We start from the raw sequence: 22,385 nt of genomic DNA on the forward strand, positions 1-22,385 counted from the left end.
TCATGACACCCAGACGATCCGACAAAACGCACGACAACAAAGGCGATGATAGCAGACAAGGGAGATGCCAAGGGTGACAGAGACGATGGCGGCAGCGACCTATAATAGAAATGGTAATGTTAAGGTTAGGGATGTTAGGGTTGATTTTAGGGATTTGAGTTTTTTAGGGTAAATTACACCATTCCTCATTGAACTATACTCTATCTCCTATTTTGCTCACTGAACTTTCGAATTGCTCGTGTTTTGATCACTTTGAATTATTTTATTATTATTTTGGTATGACATGACATTTTTTTATTTAATATAAAATAATTTAAAACATAAAATAAAAACAGAATGTAATCAGACGCCACCGTTAGCCATCTCGATCGATGTAGATAGTGGTAGTTCGGTCTCAAATTTTATAGGTCGATTTGTCTCGACCCCCTGAGTCCGAATCTGATGGTTGTTTCATAGGAAAATGTCCCAAAGCCCGTGAATCTCGATTGAAACATTTCAGCTTCCTCACTTTCAATCTCTAATTCATGGACTTCGGAGCAAGTTTCGACAAAATAGAGGTTGATTCAAACTCACGGAGTCGAGGCGGAGCGACTCATGAAATTTAGGATTGAACGAGCACCATCAACGACGGTCGATGATGATAGATCGTGGTGACTGACCACCTTTTGTTTTTATTTTATATTAAATAATAATAAAATAATTCAGTGTGATCAAAACATGAGCAATTCGAAAGTTCAGTGAGTAAAGTAAAAAAAATTGGAAGTACATTGAGTAAAATAGAAGATAAAGTATAATTTAGTGAGGAGGAATGATGTAATTTACCCTTTTTTTAAATTTTAAAGAAATTATGATTTTTTAAATTTATAATAACAATTTTTTTAATTTTTTTAAAAAATAAAAATTTTAAAACTATCTAATCATGACACATCACTTAATAATTTTTTTTAATATTTTTACGATCGAGACACTTAAAATAATAACATTTATAATTTAGACACAAATTGACAGAAAAAATTTAAGCACCTAGATAGGAAAAAATATAATTTAGATACTTATTTATGTACTAATACTTTATGAAATTTTAGCCTTATTCAAAAAAATACAAAGGCAATGAAAAAAAATACCGAGATTTAAAATGATTAAATTAATAAATAAGAAATAAATTTATAATTTGTGTATGCTTAATATAAAAAAATATCTTAACTATACCCTTTTCTCGTTTACTTTTTTTAGGTCAATATAATTACTAAATGTTACAAATATTATTATTTTAAGTATATAATCCGTGACGATTATTAAAAAATTCTATTAAAAAATAATGAATCAATTAGTCGCAAGACTTATTTTTCAATTTATTTTAATTCTTTTAGGTTTTAAAAATAAATTTCATGAATTTTTTAAGAAGTCTTTTTAAAAAAAAATCCTAAAATTCTTCAAAATATCACTAATCTCAAAATTAATTATGTCGTCAATCTTTATCACCACCTACGATCACCCATTCAATCGCTTATCACTATGCAATCCGAAATGGGGTTTAAAGATTGCTCCTTGATTGCTAACGAGGTAGTAGATGATCTGAAGAAAAGAAAGAAGAAAGCTTTCGTCTTCAAAGCAGATCTCCACGAAGCTTACGATTAAGTTGATTGGAAATTTCTGAACCTTGTGATGTACAAAATGGGTTTCAGTAAAAGATGGCTTAGATGGGTATCTCTGTGTATTTCAATAGCATCGATATCCATTTTGGTGAATAGAGTCCCGTCAAGAAAGTTCAACATTAAGAAAGGCCTCCATCAGGGATGCCCTCTATCACCATTCCTCTTCAACTTATTCGGGGAAGCATTGAAAGGCATGATCAGAAAAGCAATGATTTGGGGTTGATAACGGAGTTATAGTGGGTTTGAATGGGCTGTACATTACCCACCTTCAGTTCGCGGATGACCTAATCATGTTCTTGGAAGCTGATGCAGAGTCACTAAAAAACACCAAGAGGATCCTTAGGGTCTTCGAAGTACCCTCAGGATTAAGGTTGAACGTGGGAAAATCTAATTATATGGAGTTAATATCGAAGATAGTTTGGTATCCAACAGGGTGACGTGTTTAAAATGTGGGTGGGTGGGATTCATTTCCATCGTCGTATCTTGGGCTCCCGTTAGGTTTCTATGTGGAAGGAAGCACAATATCAAAAAGTTTAACTCGAGGCTAGATGGTTGTAAAAGCAAGCTGCTGTCCTTCGGTGGTCGCCTCACTCTGGCAAAATTCGTCCTTGCGAATTTACCAGTCTACTATTTGTCTTTATTTCAAATGCCAAAGGTTGTGCTAGCAAATTGAATAGCATCATTGTCAACTTTATTTGGGGTACAAATACGGGAAATTCTATCCATTGGATCAAATGTGAGATATAGTGTGTACCTAAGGAATATGGTGGATTGGGTCTAGTTGATTTGTGTACCAGGAATCGTTCGCTGTTGAACAAATGAATTTTGAGGTACGGGCACGAATCGTCGAGCCTATGGAAGAGGGTGATCATGCGAAGTATGGTTTGGACCATCAGTTCGTGACTTTAAAAGCAAGCCCTCCGAGGAACATATAGAGGATGTGGAGAAATATTTTTTATGCCTTTGTTAAACGATGAGGACGCTTTCAAAAGAATATTTTTTTGTTGTGTTGTTGATGGTAGCTCGATTGACTTTTGGAACGACCATTGGACGAAGGTTAGGTCTTTAAAATAGTCTTTTCCTGGAATTTTCGGTGTAGCCATAAAGAAGTCATGTAAAATTTTCGAATTTAGCTATAAAACATAAGGGTCATGGGTTTGGAATATCGAAATTAGAAGATCTTTGCTCGTTTGGGAATTCCATTTATAGGATGAATTTATGAGAACATTAGAGAGGGCAGTGCAAGGATGTGGGGAAAATGATAACTTAAGCTGAAGGGGTTCCTCTAGTGGAGTCTATACTCCTAAGTAATATTGCCTTGGTATTATGAACGTAACAAATGAGGAGTACCTATGGAGTATAGTTTGGGATAATTGTGTCGTCAAAGGTTCAAAGATTTATTTGGAGGGCTATACTTGATAGAATCCCGGTGTTAGTTGAGTTAGCTAAAAGAGGTGTTTCCTTGGAATCTCAACAATGTGTTTTGTGCCAAGAGGAGATGGAGGCTGCTAATCACGTACTCTGCCTGTGCAAGGTAGTTTGGAGATTGTGGAGCAGGTGATTCTCACATTGGAACATCAAACTGAAAATATCAAATCGCTTCTCTTGTCATGAGATCTCCAATCGATTAGTCGACTGTTCAAGCCAATATGGAATATAGTGTTTTATGGGTTCTGTTGATCGATTTAGATATGCAGGAATGACATAATGTTCAACAATAAAAGACGGAATGAAGATCAAATTTACGATTCAGCCACCTTGAGGGCAAGCTTTTGGTGCAAGTGTAAATGGCCATTCCTTTGTTCATCACCTCTTGATTTTCTAAGCTACCCCAATGCCTTTATCTCTATCTGTTAGTTGAAGTGATGTTCACTGCTGTGAGTTAGTAAATGGTAGTTTTCTATTAGAGTTGTTGCAGGGTTGATTTGGTGTTGATGCGTTCAAGACTCAGAATAGGAGAAGGGTGTTTTTTTGGGTGAATGAGTGATATTCGATGGGACTAAATTGATTCTGTTCCAAATGTGCTATTCCCTAGTGGATAGGGGTGTCTTAGATTGGCTCCTTAAATGTTGCCCATGGATCATCTTCGGTCTCATTCTGTTTTTTGGTAATTTTGTCTTATTTTGCAGAGGTGCAGTCTTTGGTAACTGGTTCGGTTGAAATGGTAGTTTGAAATGCAGTGTCAATGGGAAACGTGTAGTCTATCTGCTAGTTCGAACTGTGATGTATCCAAAAGGCGGTAGATTTAGTGTGTGGGGGGGTGGGGTTTAGACTGTAAAACTTGAGACTCCAGTGGTGTCGACCTCGGGATTGAAGGGTTATGCGTGTCCTTATTCTGCAGAACGGTTGGTTTACGGGATGCTCATTGCTAGCACTTAGATTGAGATTGCATCGTTTTTGTATCTTCATCGAAAGGGGCACTATTTTTCCTCCATTTAAGCTCCATTTAAGAGAAAGGACGAAGAAACACAAATTAAGCTCATTGCAACATGTAATGAACTTGTTTTCAACCCATTTATTCCACAAAATGAATTATTTATCAATTGTTGCTGCGTCGAGTTGAGTTCAAGCTACATCTTCCTTGGCCCTCAATGCCGTCTAAAAGGCTTCTCCTCTAATACCTAGGAAAGATGTAATTTACAAAATATATAACTAGTAAATCCTCATGTGAAAATATTGAACTGCCTCAACTCACCAGCTCATTAGACCGTGTTTCAACTCACAGGTTGATTCGAGAAAGGTAGAGTTGGCCCCCATCTCTGAGGAGCATGAAACGACGGAGGATGAAACGACAGACTCATGGAGTTGATTTGGGAATAGTGAATAGCTAAGTTCATGAAATTTAAGAGATTTTTAAGTTAAATGGACACTGAATTTGCATTCAAGAGGACGGAACGAGTTTGATGAAAAACTTTAGAGCTTATTGGCCATTGTCAACAATGCTCGATGGTGGTCTACAAGGTGGCAGCACAATGATCGATCACGGTGAACGGTGATCGAAATTTAAGAAAGTTAAGAGAAAATAGAAAAAAGAGAATAAAAAGAAGAGAAATGAAGGAAATTTTGAAATTTTATATAGATACAAAACGATATCATTTTGGTATAAATTTAGTTTTTAAAAACGATATCATTTTGATGTCGTGTGCCATGTCATAATGTCGTTTAGTGAATAAATTTAAAAAATTAAAAAAATAATAAAAAATAAAATAGAATAAAGAATAAAGCTTCATGGTGAACAGGGTAATTTACGCTTTTCACTCTAAATTGTAAGAAAACTTCCTTGATTTAGCGTAAAAAAAATCCTAGAATTTTTGTTTTAAGATTCAATTTAAAAAGATTTCTTTAACCAGTACAAGCTCAATTTAAATGATTACGAGTTTGAAGAAATGTATAAGATTAGGGTTTGAGAAAGAAGGGATTATTGAGATTCCAATAATTAAAAATTGGGTAATCGATAGCAATTGGATGGTGGAATAGAAGTTCAATCAATTCCTTCAAGTGAAACTTGTTAAGTACGTAATTCAGTCATCGTTCTCCATGTCGTCGTCGTCGCCACCCAAAAAATCCCAGGAACGAGGCTTTAACCGCGTTCTTTTTCAATGCGCAGACCTCATCCTTCCATGGCTAAACCCTCAAGAACTGGCTAATGTCTCCCTCACCTGCAAAACCCTTCACCAAATCGCTCAACCCATCACTCTCCACCGCTCCCTCGACGCTTCAAGATCCTTTGAAAACCTTCCCATTCCATTTCACAACACCGTCGATCAACACCCTTATGCCTTCTTCATTTACGCTGCGTCTCAAATCATCCCTTCTTCTTCTTCTTCTTTGAACCTCCAGTTTTGGGGACCCAACTCGTCGGGTGCTGAAATGGGTTGTGCTCGTGACTCGATGATTCGACCCGGGGCGAGCTGGGTGACTGTGGTGGACGATTCAGGGTGTGAGTGTGAGAATTGTGAAAAAGTGAGTGAAGACAATGTGATTGGATGTCCGTGCATGGAGCTGAGAGAGGACGAGGGGATGGGGATAATGAGCGAGTGTGGAACGGGTTGCGGATGCGGTTTGGAGTGTGGGAATCGGATGAGTCAGAGAGGAATACGATTCAAGTTGAAGATTGTGAGAGATAAAAGAAAAGGGTGGGGATTATATGCTGCTCAATTGATCCAACGAGGCCAGTTCGTCTGTGAGTATTCAGGTACTTCATCTCAACATCAACATTTATGCTTAACTTTTAGCTCCAAAATTTAATTTCTAGTATTGAAACTGTTGTCATAATTCACTCATCAGTATCTTTGTTGGATAAATTTAGTTTTCTTTCTGAAGATTTGACACTTTGTGTTGTTGTTGAACTAATTGATGATTCATGAATGGTGGCACTGGTTTTATTGCCATAGCAATTTCAGAACAATTATTGTGAAAGAATGTGATCAGTTAAAACAGCGCATGAGAAAATGAAAGGAGTTGTGACCTTTGAATATGTATGAAGATAACATTTTGATTCTAGCAATTAGCTTTTGCTTCATGTCATCAAGTGCATCGTCTTCAGGGAAATGGGGGTTGATCAGGCTGATGTTTGCCTTGCATCGACTCATTTCGGCTTTCCGGCTATCGTCACCGTAGTCTTTTCACCTTAGCAATCCAGCTAACTTTGCATCTTAAGTGCTGTGGGGGGTTGTCATTCCTTCCTGATCATCTGATGTTTCCCCTGTTTACCCAAACTATTGGCTTCGTGCAGCAGATTAGCAATCCAGCTAACTTTGCATCTTAAGTGCTGTGGGGGGCTGTCATTTCTTCCTGATCGGGCTGGTGTTTGGCTTACATCAACATATTTCATCTTTCTGGTTGTTTCCAATGTCTTCTACTTGCTTTTATTCCCCTTAGCAATCCGTCTAGGTTTCTGGTTTTCCCCTGTACTGTTTTGCTCCATGTTGCCGATTGGTAACAACTTGGCATTGTTAACAAAATGAGCATGTTTGCCTTGCATCACTCATTTCTGCTCTCTGGTTGTCGCGATCTTCTTGTTCTTTTGTTCTTTTTAGTTGTTGTACAAGTTTCACGTGTCTTTTTTCCGCTAGATACTAAGCCATCTTAAAAGAGCGCCCTTGTCTGGAAACATATTGCCCGGAAAGAAAATGGCTTGTGATATATCTTCGATCAAAGTAATTGCATCTATTGTTCCTCATTTGTGAACAAACGATATAAATTGTATGGAGACTGACCCTTAAATGCTGTTCAATTTGCAACCTGTTTATACAGGTGAGCTTTTAACAACCAAAGAGGCTAGGAGGAGGCAACGAATCTATGATGAACTTGCTTCAAATGGCCGCTTTTCGTCCGCACTTCTAGTTGTTAGAGAACATCTTCCATCTGGCAATGCTTGCTTGAGGATTAATATAGATGCCACGAGAGTTGGAAACGTTGCTCGCTTCATTAATCACTCGTGTGATGGCGGTAACCTATCGACAGTACTCATGAGAAGCTCAGGGGCTTTGGTGCCTCGTCTTTGTTTCTTCGCTTCAAAAGACATAAAAGAAGACGAGGAGCTCAGTTTTAGCTACGGCGAAATTAGAGTCCGGCCTACCGGCTTGAAATGTATCTGCGGCAGCTCTGGTTGTTTCGGAACTTTACCTTCAGAGCATACTTGAAAGGCACCTCAGAGAAGTCAACTAAACGGCATTGCCCCGCAAGTGACTGGTAATGATAAAAAAAAAAAGCCAACAACCGAGGGGACGGCTGGGCGTATATATTTTTTACTTTCTATTAATAATCTATTTTCGATTCCTAAAATTTTAAAAGTTTGTTATCTCTTAAAATATTAGAAAAAAATTCTGCATTCGTCCTTAGTTACACCCCTCTCTCAAAATGTGTTAGCAAAATCCATTAATAAATAATAATTTGGTACTTGGCTTATTCTATTATGTAGTGTAGAATGGAAAATCCATGGCTTATTCAATCTAATTTTTATGTATTAAATTCATTCATTAATCAAATCGTTGCAAAACTAATTCTTCCGGTTTTTTTATTCACTATATTATATTTTGATCGATATATTATCAATTCTTTAATTTTTGGTCCTTTATATTACCAATTATTATATTTTGATCACTTAACCGTTATTTCTTATTAGTTTACGATGTGATATGTTAGTAAAAGGAGTTACGTTTTAATTTGACCCCTAAACTTGATTCAATATTAATTTGACATCTAAAATTTAGATGAAATATTATTTTGACTCTAAATTTTAGATAAAGTATCGAATTGAATCCTAAATTCGATCAAAGTCTTTTATCGTTGGTTGCCACTCACTACCATCACTATCGGTCATCATCGATCGTAGTTGTTGGTGATTGTTGAACCTTGAAATTTATAATTAATTCCTTTTTGGTTTCCTAAACACGAATCTTGTGTTCGTTTCACCGAAAAATACTTCAAGCTCAACATAACCTTTCTATTTCCTTTAAAATTAAACCATAATAATAAATTTATTAATTCCTTTGAAAATAATGACACCAGAAAATAAAATTTAGATCTATATCATAATCAAATCTATACTTTTTTATATGAGAGTAAACAACATTAACGGCCCCTTATGTTTTTGAACTATTTACTTTTGGTGACCAATTTTAAAAAGTGTGATTCTGATCTCTTATGTTATCAGTTTAATACAATTTAGTCTGCCCCAATAAAAAAAAAAGTCTGATTTGACATTTAAAATATAAAATAAAAATCACGTATGAGGCATAAAAGTCAGACCTAAGCCCTCCACAACGACTTTTAAAATAATAATAAAATATGACCTAAATCGATAAATGAGTGAGTTCGTCAAGGGTGATGATAAATGTGAGGTTTTGTGATTTGGAGTTTAAGGTTTAGGTATGAAGTTTAAGGTATTATTTTGGATTTTTTTATTCTAATCTTATATGACACAAATAAAATATGATGCATCATAAAAATATTAATAAAATAAGTTAAGAAATTCGATTAATGTTAGAATGACTAAAAGAGAAGCAATTTGAAAATTGAATGATTAAATTTAAAATTCTTGAACTTTAGTGACTAAAATAGGAATGAGAATAAAGTTGGTGATGATATTTATATTTTATCCTTTACAAAATCTTAAAATTTCAGTTACAGTACACAGACTACATGGCATTAACGTGGCAAGAGTTCGTCCGTTAAAAAACTCATTTAGCCATATACTATCACAACGGATTTAATACACTTTTTATGCATAATCTATATCACAAAATATATGTTGGTGTCTAAAGAATTTTTCGTTAATATTAAATATCTGATGTTTCTAACATTACACTTGTAGGTGCTTGAACGTAACAATCGTTAAATTTGGTTGTTATCTGAAACGTGTCATATATATAAAATTTTAAAAATTTATTTATTTAAAACAAAAACTTAATATTACAATAAAAAAACCCTAAATTTTACATCTTCTGTAGTCGATCGATTACTGTTAGTCCATGGCTGTCACCGTTAATATCATCAGAAGCATGTCGCTATCGTGATCAAAACCAAGTTCTCCACCCACCGTGAAATTACGTTGGTCGTCATGAAGAATGCCACAAAGGGTCGCCAAATTTATAGGTTTTTCGTTGTTTTTTTTTGACGATTTTGACGGTTATAACCGTTCGTATGTTACATAGCCGTCATCATTGAGTTCCTCGTTCTGCTCAGAACAAAACTCAATTGTTAGAGACCCTTCGCCATTGATGATGGGGGATGGGGGAGAGGGACGACGTGATGTGTTTGATTTTTTTAATTTTTTATTGTTATAAAATAAAAAAATATGACGGTAGATATTTAAAAGTGTAACGAAAAAACTGTAAAAGTCTAAAAATGTAATAAAGAGAATTGTAAGTACTTAAAAATGTAATAAATAAAACGTTAGACATCTATTTGTAGTAAAAATAATTCTTTATATAACAAATTATATTTGAGATATAGTTTAAGTACTAAAAATTGTATTAAGCCTTAATATTTACCACCCCTATTTTTATTATCCTTTTCTAACAAAATACAAACCCTAGCTGAAAAAAAAAACAAATCGCAGGGAAAGATGGATCTTTAATAGATTTCCCTCAGATCTCTTCCTATCTATAAAATTAACTTATTTTATTTGGATCGGATTGGGTTGGCTTTAGCAAAAAGAAGGAAGGCGATGTCGACCCCGGCAAGGAAGAGGCTGATGAGAGACTTCAAGAGGCTACAACAGGATCCACCTGCTGGTATTAGTGGGGCTCCTCAAGATAATAATATCATGCTTTGGAATGCTGTTATTTTTGGGTATTTCCCTATTTTCGTCATTCCTTATCTTTTTATCGTTATATTTTAATTATAGCGGTTTTCCATATTTTTGCAGACCCGACGATACTCCGTGGGATGGAGGTAACACGTCTTATTTGCTTTCTTTCATTTGAATTTCATGGATTTTTTTAGTTTAATTTGTTGGGATGTTGATATTTTCTTATGGGATTTTGCCGGAGTTTTGAAATTTGAGCTGTCAATTATGTTGTATTTTTGAGTTTTTGGTGAAGTTGATAAAATTGTATGATTTTGTTGTTCCAGTTCTTGCTGATTTAATCATTTTCCATGCAATATCAAATGCTTTATATATCTATATGAATGCTTTCTTTAATCAATAAGCAGCTATACTTGATTCAAGAACGCGTGATTTTGTTTTGAGTTGGGGGAGATGGAGCGCTGTTGAATTTTTTATCAATCTATTTTGTTGTTGATTAACTATTTGTAGTTTATGGCTCTAGCATTTATCTTTTGTGTGCTTCTGTTGTGTTTTGTTGATTGTTCTTGGTTTTGGCCATAATAGCTATTGCATTCTCTTACTTTTCTTTGCCACTATCATCGTTAAACATTTCTTTGACCCTTATAATGTGTAGAATTAATCACTCGTGTTCAATGAATTGCCTGGTTATTGGAATTTCGGAGGATTTCCCCTCTTGTTTCAGGGAATTAATGCTATTCCTTGCTTGGGTTTAATGGGTTAAGGGTAGCAAGAGTAATGCTGAATTAAAGTGTTGAGTTCCTGGTGATTGGTCATTTCAATTTTCAGTTCCCCCGTGCTACTTGAAAAATAAGTTTTCAGTTGCATTTTCTCGAGCTTTGATGAGATTTGGCTGTAATCAATGCAATGGAAATTTAATAAATGAATCAGTGAGCCTTGACACCATAGTCACTGATATCTTAGATTTCTTCCTTCTAATTCGTGGATACTCTTTTTCACCACCTAACTAATACTTTATTTTCATACTTTTAGGATAATAAATTCATTTTTATTTCTCATGTAACATGAAATTTTTATTGAAATTTCTCAGGCACGTTCAAGTTAACGTTGCAGTTTATAGAGGATTATACAAATAAGCCTCCGACTGTCCGTTTTGTCTCACGAATGTTTCATCCAAATAGTATGTATTATTGGTTTAATTGTAGTCATATGTGCTAATATTCATGTTTTTGCTTCATTTCCCTCAAATGATCATTTTGGTTGATCAGTCTATGCAGATGGGAGTATATGTTTGGATATTTTACAAAACCAGTGGAGTCCTATATATGATGTTGCAGCTATACTCACCTCTATCCAGGTGTGGCCTTTTATTCCATTTTAGCCTTCTATTTTCTTTTTGAAGAAACTTTGTTTCATCAATGGCTTCTTCTAAACCATGGCATTCACAGTTTGTTGAATTTCAAATAAGTTACCCATGTTTTTCCATGAATGATTGTTTTCCTTGGTGCATTTGTTTTCCTGCAACAAAACATGTGGCTTTTTTTTAGTTGAGTTTATCGCATCACAACCTTCAATACAATGAGCATCTTTCATTGGCATTTCAGTTATCAGGATTACCTTCTTAAAGCATATCCTTATGAGAACCCTTTACTTTAATATATTTCGTTAGTAATATTAATGTGCACCGTACAAGTTATTCATGTATTGTGGTGTTTCCATTCAGTGTTTATGTTTATTTGGCCAATCAATATTGGCAAAAGGCATGAATTTTATTGTAATTCACTCTTATTAAACGTGTAGGAAACTTACAATTATATATACAAGCCTAAGCCTTATCTTAGGTAACTTCTAAACTAGGTAAGAGACTAATTCTAGTAATAAAAGAATCCCTTAGATTTAGGGATACTAACTAGATAGAATATTTACAAATCCAACTCAATCTCTTAACTTAGGTAACTAATCTCTGACACTCCCCCTCAAGCTGGGAGCATGGATATCTTCCATCCTCAGTTTGCCTGTTAACTTATGAAAAATACTTACCAGGTAGACCCTTGGTAATTATGTCTGCAACTTGATCTCCAGTGGTCACATAGGGAGTACAGATCTGGCCACTCATGTTTTCTTTATGAAATGTCTATCCACTTCAACATGTTTGTTCTATCATGTTGAACTGGATTATGAGCAATGTTGATTGTTGAATTGTTATCACAGTAGAGTTTCATTAGTTCATTCCACTTTATCTTCAAGTCTTCTAAAATAATCTTCATCTATAATAACTCACAAATTCCCAATGCCATAGCTTGAAATTCAGCTTTTGCACCTGATCTAGCCACCACATTCTATTTTTTTGCTTCTCCAAGTAACTAAGTTTCCTCCAAAGAAAGTACAATAGCCTGAGGTTAACCTTATATCAATTATGGATCCTGCATAATATGCATCTGTGTATGCTTCCAGAGTCAAGTTCTCCCTGCTTCTAAATAGAATTCCTTTGCCTGGTGTACCCTTCAAGTACTGCAAATTTTGGACTACAACCCTTAGGTGTGATTCCTTGGGATTGTGCATGATTTGGCTCACAACCCCAACAACATATGCTATGTCTGGCTGGTGTGTGACAAATAGATAAGCTTTCCCACCAGTCTCTGAAAAAAACTTCTGTCAACTACCATATCATCCTCATTTGAGTCTCCAAGCGTGTGATTGACTTATATAGGAGTTTCTGCTGGTTTACTTCCTAATTTTTCAGTTTCCTTCAAGTCCAATGTATACTTCTGATGAGATATAAAAATCCCTTGCTGTGAGTGAGCTACCTCAATACCAAGGAAGTATTTTAATCTTCCAAGGTCCTTCACTTCAAAATCCTTTATAAGACACTTCTTTAAATTAAAAATTTCTTCAAAATCATTACCTGTAACAATTAAATCATTTATATACACCAACAGTGCAGTTACTCCTAGGGATGGCAAACAGGCGGGTCGGGTGCGGATACCCCCTCTCCCATCCCCATACCCACCACTAATATTCAAATCCAACCGCCCCTCGGGGTACATTCTCAAATCCATCCCCACACCCACTACCCACTGGAGACGTACCCAGACCGCCTGACAACAAACTTAAGTTATACATAAGCAACAAACATAAAACAAACACATCTATTAAGAAACATAATAAAATAAACCAATGATTATCTGAGTTAAGTGTTAATATAGATCTTAAAGTACATAAAACATCATAATAAAAGACATAATTAAAGTCTAGAAACATAAATGACAAACACATAATGTTTTTGTTCTTTGGCACAACATTCTAAAATTTCAAGCAATATTTGTGACATCTGATACTCCAGTATTACAATCATCATTTTCATAAAACACCATAATAAAACACCAATATTGAAAAATACTCGATTGAAATTTGAATTTGAAAAAGTCAGTTTCAATGGCGTTAAAAATGGAGGTTTGAGAAGCACAAGTGAAACACTTAATTCTATTCAGTGGCGTTAAAAATAGAGATTTGAGAAGCAACGATCTGACTCTGTTAGCAAAAAACGTGGGTGCTCAGTCACAAGATACTGATTTGTAGAACATTAAGAAATTAAGCTTAAAACAAACATTAAGATGAATCTAAAAAATAATTAAAAATCAGTACGAGCAAATAAAAATTAAACTCTTAAAACGAAATGCAGAGGAGCTTAAAACGAAATGACTACGGAATTGACTCTTACAAAAATTAAATTTCAAGTAAAAAGGGAAGAAACATACCTGAATAAGCTGGAGAGTGAAGACAAGAGGTTTGAAAGAAAAAGATTTATGCATAAACTTATCCCTAATATTTGGTTAAATTACAAGTTATATCTTATACAATATTAGGATTTATAAATTAGTCTCTTAAAATTACACCTAAATTCATAATGGTCCAAAATTTAATGGATATTTAGTTGGGCGGGCGGATGGGGCGTGCGGGTGGGGTGCGGGAGGCGGGTGGATGCGGTGCGGATGCGGGGCTGGTAAAGTCTCAAACCATTACCCGCCCACTACCCGCGACGGATACCGCTTTCTAAATCCACACCCGCCCACTATCCACTAAAATTATACCCATCCCCGCCCCAATTGGAGCGGGTACGGTGCGGAATCCACGAAATTGTACCCGCTTGCCATCCGTAGTTACTCCCCCTAAGGGAGAGTATTTCACAATTAGAGTATGATCACCTCGACTTAGTTTGAAGCCTTGTTTTAGCATTTCTTTAGTAAATCTCCCAAACCAAGCTATTGGGGACTGTTTTAGTCCATAAAGAGCTTTTCTCAATTTACACACTGCCTGTCCAGTATTCGAATCAAATTCAGGTGGAATATCCATGTAAACTTCTTCTTCAAGGTTCCCATGCAAAAAAAAAAAAGCATTCTTGATGTCAAACTGCTGCAAATTCCATTCTTGAATAGCTGCTAAGGACAGTAAAACCCTTACTGTGTTCATTTTTGCAGCAGGGGCAAAAGTTTCAAGATAGTCAATTCTATAGGTTTGAGAGTACCCCTTTGCACCAATCTTGCTTTGTACCTTTCTAGAGAACCATCTTTTATACTTAACAGTAAATTACCATCTGCATCCTACTGTTTTTCCCTTCTGGCAACTTCACTAAATCCATGTCTTATTCTTCTCTACGCCTCCATTTCCTCTTTAATAGCCTTTTTCAGTTCTCATTTTCTAATGCCTCGGATACTGTTTTAGGAATACAATGTCATTTAGGCTATTAAGGAAGGTTCTGTAATTGGGGGATCGGTTTTTGTAGGTCAAAAACAAATAGGTAGGATGTATGGTGGTGCAAGTTCTTTTTCCTTTTCTAATAGCAACGGGGAATTGAAAATCAGAAGTAAATATAGTATTTTCAGCATCAATTTGTTCATAAGGAGTTTCAGAGTGTACCTCAATTTGTATAGAAGCAGGAGTAGGAGCAGGAGAAGGAGATGATTGAATCTGCATAGGTGCCTTCTTCCACGAATAGAACCTTAGGGGACAAGTAGTGTCCTGAATATTGGGTTGTTATGTATTAATATTTGGTTGGGGAGTACTAGGTTCTAACTGGGGAGAGGATGAAGTAGAAACAGGCTGTGTTTCTGTCTGTTTCTGTAGAATGTATAGGTATAGGTGTAGGTGTAGGAAAATCAATAAGGGGCTGAAGTGGAAAAATCAACATCCTTATCTTCCCTAAATGATATCTCCCCTGAAGATAAGGAACTGTAAAATAACTCTTTTTCCACTAAAGTGACATCAACAGAAGTGTAGTATTTTCTTATAGGAGGGTTGTAGCACTTGTAGCCCTTTTGAGTGGAGAAATACCCAATAAAAATACATTTTAATGCCCTTGGATGAAGTTTCCCTTTGCCTTGAGAATGAATGCAAACAAAAGCAACACGCCCAAATACCCTTGGTTTTAGGTTAAGAGATGAACTGAAATTTGGAAAGAACTTTGCAAGGGTTTGAAGGGGACTTTGGGATTCAAGAACTTTAGTGGGTAGTCTGTTTATCATGTAAGTGGCAGTTAACACTTCCCCCCAGTACCTTTTAGAGACATTGTTTTGAAATAAAGAAGGTTTCATGTATAAAACCTCTTTCTAAGAGACAGGACTTGATTAAAATAGTCCTTGACATTGTCTGATCTGATTCGTTTTATTTCAACCCCAAACTGAGTCTTGATCATGGTGTAAAAGGTTTTAAAATTAGAGGTAACATCAAACTTCTGTTTTAGTAGATAAATCCAAGTAACTCGAGTACAATTGTCTATAAAAGACACAAACCATCTAGCCCTATCATGTTAGGAATAATGGAAGGCCCCTCAAACACCGTTGTGGATAAAGGTAAAGAGACTGTTGGTTCGTTTATTACTTGATGGAAAAGAGGAATGTTTATGCTTTGCAAATTCATGAACTTCACAATGAAATTCTTCATCATTTAAGGAATTACACAAGGAGGGAAACATAGTTTTTAAGAGTCTAAAATGTGGGTAACCAAGGCGAAAGTTATGTAGCCAAATTTGCTCTTTATTGGTTGTAGATTCGGATAATAAAGACAATGGTTGAGTATTCAAAACTCTAGCTGGTCCATTAAGGTCTTCAAGGTAGTATAAGCCATTTATTTCCCTAGCACGCCCAATCTCTTGTTTCTTGCTCCTGAAAAATACATTGTGTAGGATGAAATAAAACTGCAGTTAGTGTCTTTGATAAGCTTTGGAATAGAGATAAGGCTGGTAAATAGTTTTGGCACATGTAGAACATTTTAAGCAATAGGTTTTTAATGGCAATATCTCTTTGGCCAGCAACTGTTGCTATAATACCATCTGCAATTGTGATTTTCTTGTTGCTAGAGTAGGGTATGTAGGTGAGGAAGTTCAGTGAAGACTTAGGTGGTGTTTGTTTTTGCAGAGGTAAAAGGTCTGCAGTCTGTGGACTACATCTACAGGCATCTGCAGCAGAAGAGGTGGACCAAAAGTCTGCAGTCTGCAAGAAGACTGTTTGTTTTTTAACGTCTGCAGACTGCTAAAATGAACTGAAATATAAATAAACTGATTTTTTTAAACGTAAAAGAGTTTTGCAATACTGTGATTTAAATCATTTTAGTTTTACAATACTGAAATTTAAAATAAATTATTTAAAATAAATCAATCCATACAACTACAATAATAAATCAATCATATTTTAAAAAAAAATCCATACAAATAAATTATTTAAAATAAATCAATCCATATAATAAATTATTTAAAATAAATCAATCCATTTTAAAATAAATCAATCTATACTAATAAATTATTTAAACTAAATCAATCCATATTTTAAAATAAATCAATTTATACTAATAAATTATTTAAAATAAATCAATCCATACAACTACAAAATAAATCAATCTATATTTTAAAATAAATTAATCCATACAAATAATTTATTTAAAATAAATCAATTCATACTAATAAATTATTTAAAATAAATCAATCCATATTTTAAAATAAATCAATTTATTTTAAAGTAAATCAATCCATACTAAAATTATTTAATAAATCAATCATTTTAAAGTAAATCAATCCATACTAATAAATTATTAAAATAAATCAATCCATACAACTACAATAATAAATCAATCCATACTAAAATTATTTAAATAAATCAATCCATATTTTAAAATAAATCAATCCATACTAATAAATTATTTAAAATAAATTATTTTAAAATAAATCAATCCATATTTTATAATAATATTATAATAAATTATTTTATAAATTATTTATAATAAATTTTTTAAAATAAATTATTTTATAATTAAATAATTTTTAAAATAAATTATTTTAAAATAAATAACCTTATTAATTATTTAAATTATTTTAATAAATAACTATATTTTATAATTGTTCTTGAAGAGGTTTGAAGACCTTTGAAGACATAAAACAAGTCTGCCAAGAAGAGCTCGCGCAGATTTGAAGAGCTTCTGTCTTCTAAAAATCAAACAGTCTGCGAAGCCTAATGTTTGCGCGTGGTCTGCGCGACGCAGACATAAGTGGTTTGAAGAGCTTGCACAGTGAAAAAACACCACCTTAGTCATGTGATCAGTGGCTCCTGAGTCAATTACCCAGGAGTTTTGGGTAGGTATGTGGGTAGATGATTCCAAGGCATTAGAATTTGAGAAGAGGAAGAAGATATACCTGAGAAAACTAAATTGCATGTACCTGTAGAGGATGGTTTTTCTAAGGATTCCAGTAGGTTCTTCAAGTTTTCTTCTTCTTCCCGTTTGAATTCAACAGATTGTTCATCATACTCAACTAAATTGCATGTACCTACAGAGGATGGTTTTTCTAAGGATTCCAGTAAGTTGCATAAGCTCTGCTTTGTCCTCTTTCTGAACCTCCTTTCTATGAAGTTCTTTTTGTAGTCTGAGGATTTCCATGCAACCTCCACATTTCTCTTTGGTGTTATGATGTTTTTTGCTGTAGTACACCATAAGGAGTCATTGGTCCTTCTCTGTTCAATATTCTACTGCTCTAGACGATTTGGTCCCTCAGGAACAACCCTAGTAACCAAGGCTGAGCTTTCTACTTGATTATTTTCAACCATCTTCACTCTTCTTCATTCTTCAGCACGAATGATAGCAATAGTTTCATTCAGTGAGGGCAGGTTTTCTTTTCCTAGAATTTGGACCCCTACTGCATCAAATTCTATATTTAGTCCAACAAGAAAATCATAAATCCTATCTTTTTCTACAAACCTTTTTAGGATTGTTGCATCCTCACTGCATTTCATCTGAATGCATTGATAGTGGTCCATTTCCTGCCACATATTCTGCAGCATATTAGAATACTCTATTATAGATTTGCTTCCTTGTTTAGTGGCTGAAATCTTGCTCTTGATTTCATAAATCTGGGCAGCATCTTGAACCTTTGAATAGGTTTGTTTTACAACCTCCATATCTCTTGGGCTGTTCCAAGAAACATGCAGGTGTCACTAATTTCAGGCAGCATTGAATTCCACAACCAAGACATAACCAATGAGTCTTGTTCATCCCAAGCCTCAAATCTGGGATCTCCTTCCTTTGGACCCGTTCCGAGGAGACGAGTAAGTTTACCTCTCCCTTTTAGGAAAGCCCGAATCAATTGAGACCACTTAAGGTAGTTTTTTCCATTTAACCTATAAGCGGCTTGTATATTTTGTAAGTCACTTATCGAATTAGAGTGACTTCTCTCACTCATTGTGCCTCCTTGAGCAGTTTCTGTACTGCTGAAATCACCTGTATCGCCTATATTTTGCTGATCAGGTGCCATACTCTCTTAAGAACTATGAAAAGACGCTCAACAAGGAGATTAAGACCCAAAAACGACTAGCTTTGATACCATGACAAAAGCCATGAATTTTACTGTAATTCACTCTTATTAAAGTTTAGGAAACTTACATTTATATATACGATCCTAAGCTTTATCTTAGGTGACTTATAGTAACAAAAAGAATCCCTTAGATTTAGGGATACTAACTAGATATAATATTTACAAATCCAACTCAATCTTCGTAACTTAGGTAACTAATTTCTGACAAGTATTTATATTTATTAAAAAAGGAAACAGGTCAGAAAAAGGAAATTGACACATAAAATACATGGAGATTTTTCTCACAACATAGACATTTGACAAATATAAACAGTTTCTAAAGTCAATGATTGGACTCCATAATTGAACCATGAAAGTGTGTATATCAAACTTTTATAAAACAAAGATATTTGAACGGACCGGAGTGGTTATGAGGATATTGCAAAATAAAATGAAAATAGAGGATGATACATGTGTGGTTGAGATGCATGCTACATAAACAAGCTGTAGGTCTATGTATTATGATCCCATGGTAGGCCAGCTCGAAAATGAGCAACCTGGCATATTCCTCACCTTTAACTTTTGTCCATTTCTTCTTTTTGGTTGGAAAAGTTAGTAAGTAGTCGGTGTCAATTTTCTTTCCATAGGTAAAAATGTCTGTTCTTTAGCAAAGTTCTTTTTCCAGGGTGGACCACAATTAAGGGATGGAGGGTTTCTTCTTGTATGTGTGAAAATTTCCTATCTGTATAACAAAGTATAAAACCAGAGTGACAGATCTATGTGACCTTAGTGGCAGATCTCACCCTTTCTAGCTTTTTACGTGTTTCGAATATTTTTCTATAACTAGATAATTGGGGAAGATTGAAGAGGCTGGAGGAACTTTGAATTAGACTTTTTCCTATTAACTCTTCTTCATTTTCTAATCAATGGAAGCAAAATTCATAATGTTGAAAAAGGTTTCCTATTTGTTATGCCTTCAAATTGAAGGGAATATAGAAGAGTGCACTGAAAACTGTCGACAATGAGGAAGAACATTAAACAAGGAAAATTTTGTAAATAATAAATCTAAGGAATATCTATAGAAGCCAGTTTCTAGGATGATTGTTTATGTCAAACAAGTAAAGTAGTTACATATTGTGGGAACCATGTTGTTGCATATTATCTTTGACTGAACATGGGAATAACGGATTTCTTTTCTCCATTAGAATTTGTCGACTCTTTTAACCTTTCTCTTCTTTTTTTGTTTGTTACCCTTGGTTGATGAATACCTCTCGTACCATACACTGCCATCTTAATCATTAATCTCAAAACTACATGGAAACATTTGCATCTATGATTTGAATTTTGTGTAAACGAGGCAAAGCCCATGTCTCTTTTAAACCATGGTTCAACAGTTTCAGTAGGCAGTCGAAGACTACACATTTTGGTTGAACTACTTCTGGCATCATATGAGCATCGAGTTTAATCCTTTTTACGATTGTGAAGAGATCTAAGATGTTTGCTGTTCCTCACAACTTTAACGTGAAAGTAGGCTCTAAGACAGCCTTGGTTGCATATTGAGTATTAACTGGTTCTTTTTAATTATCATTATACAGTTGATTATATTAGTTTGCATTGCTCAAAAGTTTGGAAATATGAATCTCGGATTCTCAATTAAGGCAGACTAAACATGCTAATGACCATGTTGTGCTTTTGCCAGTCTCTACTCTGTGATCCAAATCCGAACTCTCCAGCAAACTCCGAAGCTGCTCGAATGTTTAGTGAAAATAAGCGAGAGTACAACAGAAGAGTCCGTGAAATTGTGGAGCAGAGCTGGACTGCCGACTAAGTGCAGTGTTGGAGATTTTAAGCTGGCATCATTCCATGAAAAATGCTGAGGGTGGTGGTGTTAGCAGAACCCGGAAGACTGCTCTAGCTTCTTGTTTTGGGAATGAAGTACTATAGTCTGTTTTAGTTTGGTTGATGATTTCTTTGAATTGGGTTTGATTTTATGCTTCTCAAACAACTGCGGGTTTTTATGTTTACTGGTTTCTTGATGTTGAATCCTATTCCTTCAACTTATAATGCAACTGTGTCAATGTCGTGTGTATATGAGTCTTCTATTTTCTGGTACTAACGTCGCAGGCAATAGACGACTGTTTGCTCCTACAGGCCCAAATTGGATGAGCAATTAGTTGTAATAGAATTTGGAAGATTTTCAAACAATATGCGTGGAACCCTTTTCTTTTTAAAATTTAGCCTCCCAGTTCATTTCTTCTCCAACTTTCAAGTATTATATATATGAAGGGTTAAATAGTATTTTAATCTCTGTGGTTGTAGTCTATTTTCCCTTTTAAGTTCGGAATCACTTTTAAAAAGTGATTCAAAAAGTGCTATTAATAAGTACTTTAAAGGTGTTTTTAAAAAGTTTAATTTAAGTCAAAATATAAATGATATGAGTCACTTAATGAGTATCTGAAAGTGTAATGCCGGAACATATAAATATGATAGATGTGTGTACTTATTTTTATATTAAGCGAAAAATTCTTGAACAAATAAAGTCAACTGAAGAAATAGTGTGTACTTATTATTTTTTTTTTGTATGAAGTCAAAATATAAATATGATACTTGTTATTTAGCAGTTTTTTAGTGGTCATTATTGCGTAATTGCTTAAAAGTATAATGAAAAAAATGTTAGACACTTAAAAGTTTAACGTAAAAAACTTTAAGTATCTATTTTTAATAAAAAAATTTCTTTAAACACTTAAAATTAAGTTAAAATATAGTTTAGACATTTATTTTTACATTAAGTCAAATTTTAAATTCCACATCCTTTGATCATTTGATTGTTAAGTGTTCAATACCAACTAATTCATGGGTTTTAGTGAGATTTTTCTATCACTTCTCTCTAGGTTTTCTCATTCGTTTGTTTTTCCCTTTGTGTTGCCTAAGGATATGGGTCGTTTAGGAGTAATCCAAAGTTCCGTGAAAGTTATTGTTATTCAGATCGATCATATTCAAGAGAAGTTTTTTTGTTTCTCTTTTTCTCGAACCATTCCATTGCCTCCCGTTGGCTTCATCGGAGTGTTTCAAGACAAGGTACTCACATTTTAACACATTTACTTTATGGTCTTTACAGGTTTGCTTAGGAGTTTCCACTCATAGAAACCATTTAGAGAGGGGAACAATGCAATCGTTGGTCTTACAAGAGAAAACAATGGAAAAAAGAAGATTTGCTCAGAGTAATAAGAAGTTCATGGACACGTTTAAAGCTAAGAAGTTCAACAAGAGCATAGGTATTTATCTTCACTGAATGAATGAGATTCATATTGAGGGTTGTTGCATGATTAACGATCAAGGAAAATTGGATCTTCAAAAGAACTCAAATCGTATGGAGCATCACAATTCCACCGAACAAAATATCATTACTACTTTTAAAAATTTGGAGAGGAAACAAGTCAGTCGGAAATAGGTGACGGAGTCATTCAACTCGGGTGGACCCATGGAATTTTAACGTGTGTTGCACTCTAAAAGGACAAAAGGAAGAGCAGAAGTCAAATCGTGAGGAGATGTCCGTCGATAGAAAACATGCGCCCAATATTGCCAAAAAAGGTATAAAAAAAAGAAGACTAGGACAAAGGAGATGGTACAAGTCGATTTTGCC

At 34.7% G+C, this 22,385-nt stretch overlaps 2 protein-coding genes across 2 annotated transcripts; both read left to right on the top strand.

Moving 5' to 3' along the window:
* Positions 1–5,076: 5,076 nt before the first annotated feature.
* Positions 5,077–7,389, top strand: LOC120163225 (histone-lysine N-methyltransferase SUVR3-like). The gene is made up of 2 exons (XM_039173204.1): positions 5,077–5,850; positions 6,912–7,389. Exons 1-2 carry the CDS (start codon positions 5,193–5,195, stop codon positions 7,298–7,300), a joined length of 1,047 nt encoding a protein of 348 aa, XP_039029135.1. The 5' UTR covers positions 5,077–5,192; the 3' UTR covers positions 7,301–7,389.
* Positions 7,390–9,660: 2,271 nt separating this feature from the next.
* On the top strand, positions 9,661–20,831 carry LOC120163221 (ubiquitin-conjugating enzyme E2 2-like). Its single transcript, XM_039173201.1, has 5 exons — positions 9,661–9,953; positions 10,030–10,055; positions 11,000–11,089; positions 11,178–11,266; positions 20,442–20,831. The coding sequence occupies exons 1-5, from the start codon at positions 9,829–9,831 to the stop codon at positions 20,568–20,570; spliced, it is 459 nt and encodes a 152-aa protein (XP_039029132.1). The 5' UTR covers positions 9,661–9,828; the 3' UTR covers positions 20,571–20,831.
* Positions 20,832–22,385: the final 1,554 nt, after the last annotated feature.

This window comes from Hibiscus syriacus, unplaced genomic scaffold (assembly GCF_006381635.1).
Source record: "Hibiscus syriacus cultivar Baekdansim isolate YM2019G1 unplaced genomic scaffold, ASM638163v2 tig00111429_pilon, whole genome shotgun sequence".
NCBI classification, from domain to species: Eukaryota; Viridiplantae; Streptophyta; class Magnoliopsida; order Malvales; family Malvaceae; genus Hibiscus; species Hibiscus syriacus.

Coding starts and splice junctions, on each gene's coding strand:
- LOC120163225 (XM_039173204.1), top strand. CDS start 5,193: ATGTCGTCGTCGTCGCCACCCAAAAAATCCCAGGAACGAGGCTTTAAC. Junction 5,851..6,911: donor GTTCGTCTGTGAGTATTCAG/GTACTTCATCTC, acceptor CTGTTTATACAG/GTGAGCTTTTAACAACCAAA.
- LOC120163221 (XM_039173201.1), top strand. CDS start 9,829: ATGTCGACCCCGGCAAGGAAGAGGCTGATGAGAGACTTCAAGAGGCTA. Junction 10,056..10,999: donor CGATACTCCGTGGGATGGAG/GTAACACGTCTT, acceptor GAAATTTCTCAG/GCACGTTCAAGTTAACGTTG. Junction 11,267..20,441: donor CTATACTCACCTCTATCCAG/GTGTGGCCTTTT, acceptor TGCTTTTGCCAG/TCTCTACTCTGTGATCCAAA.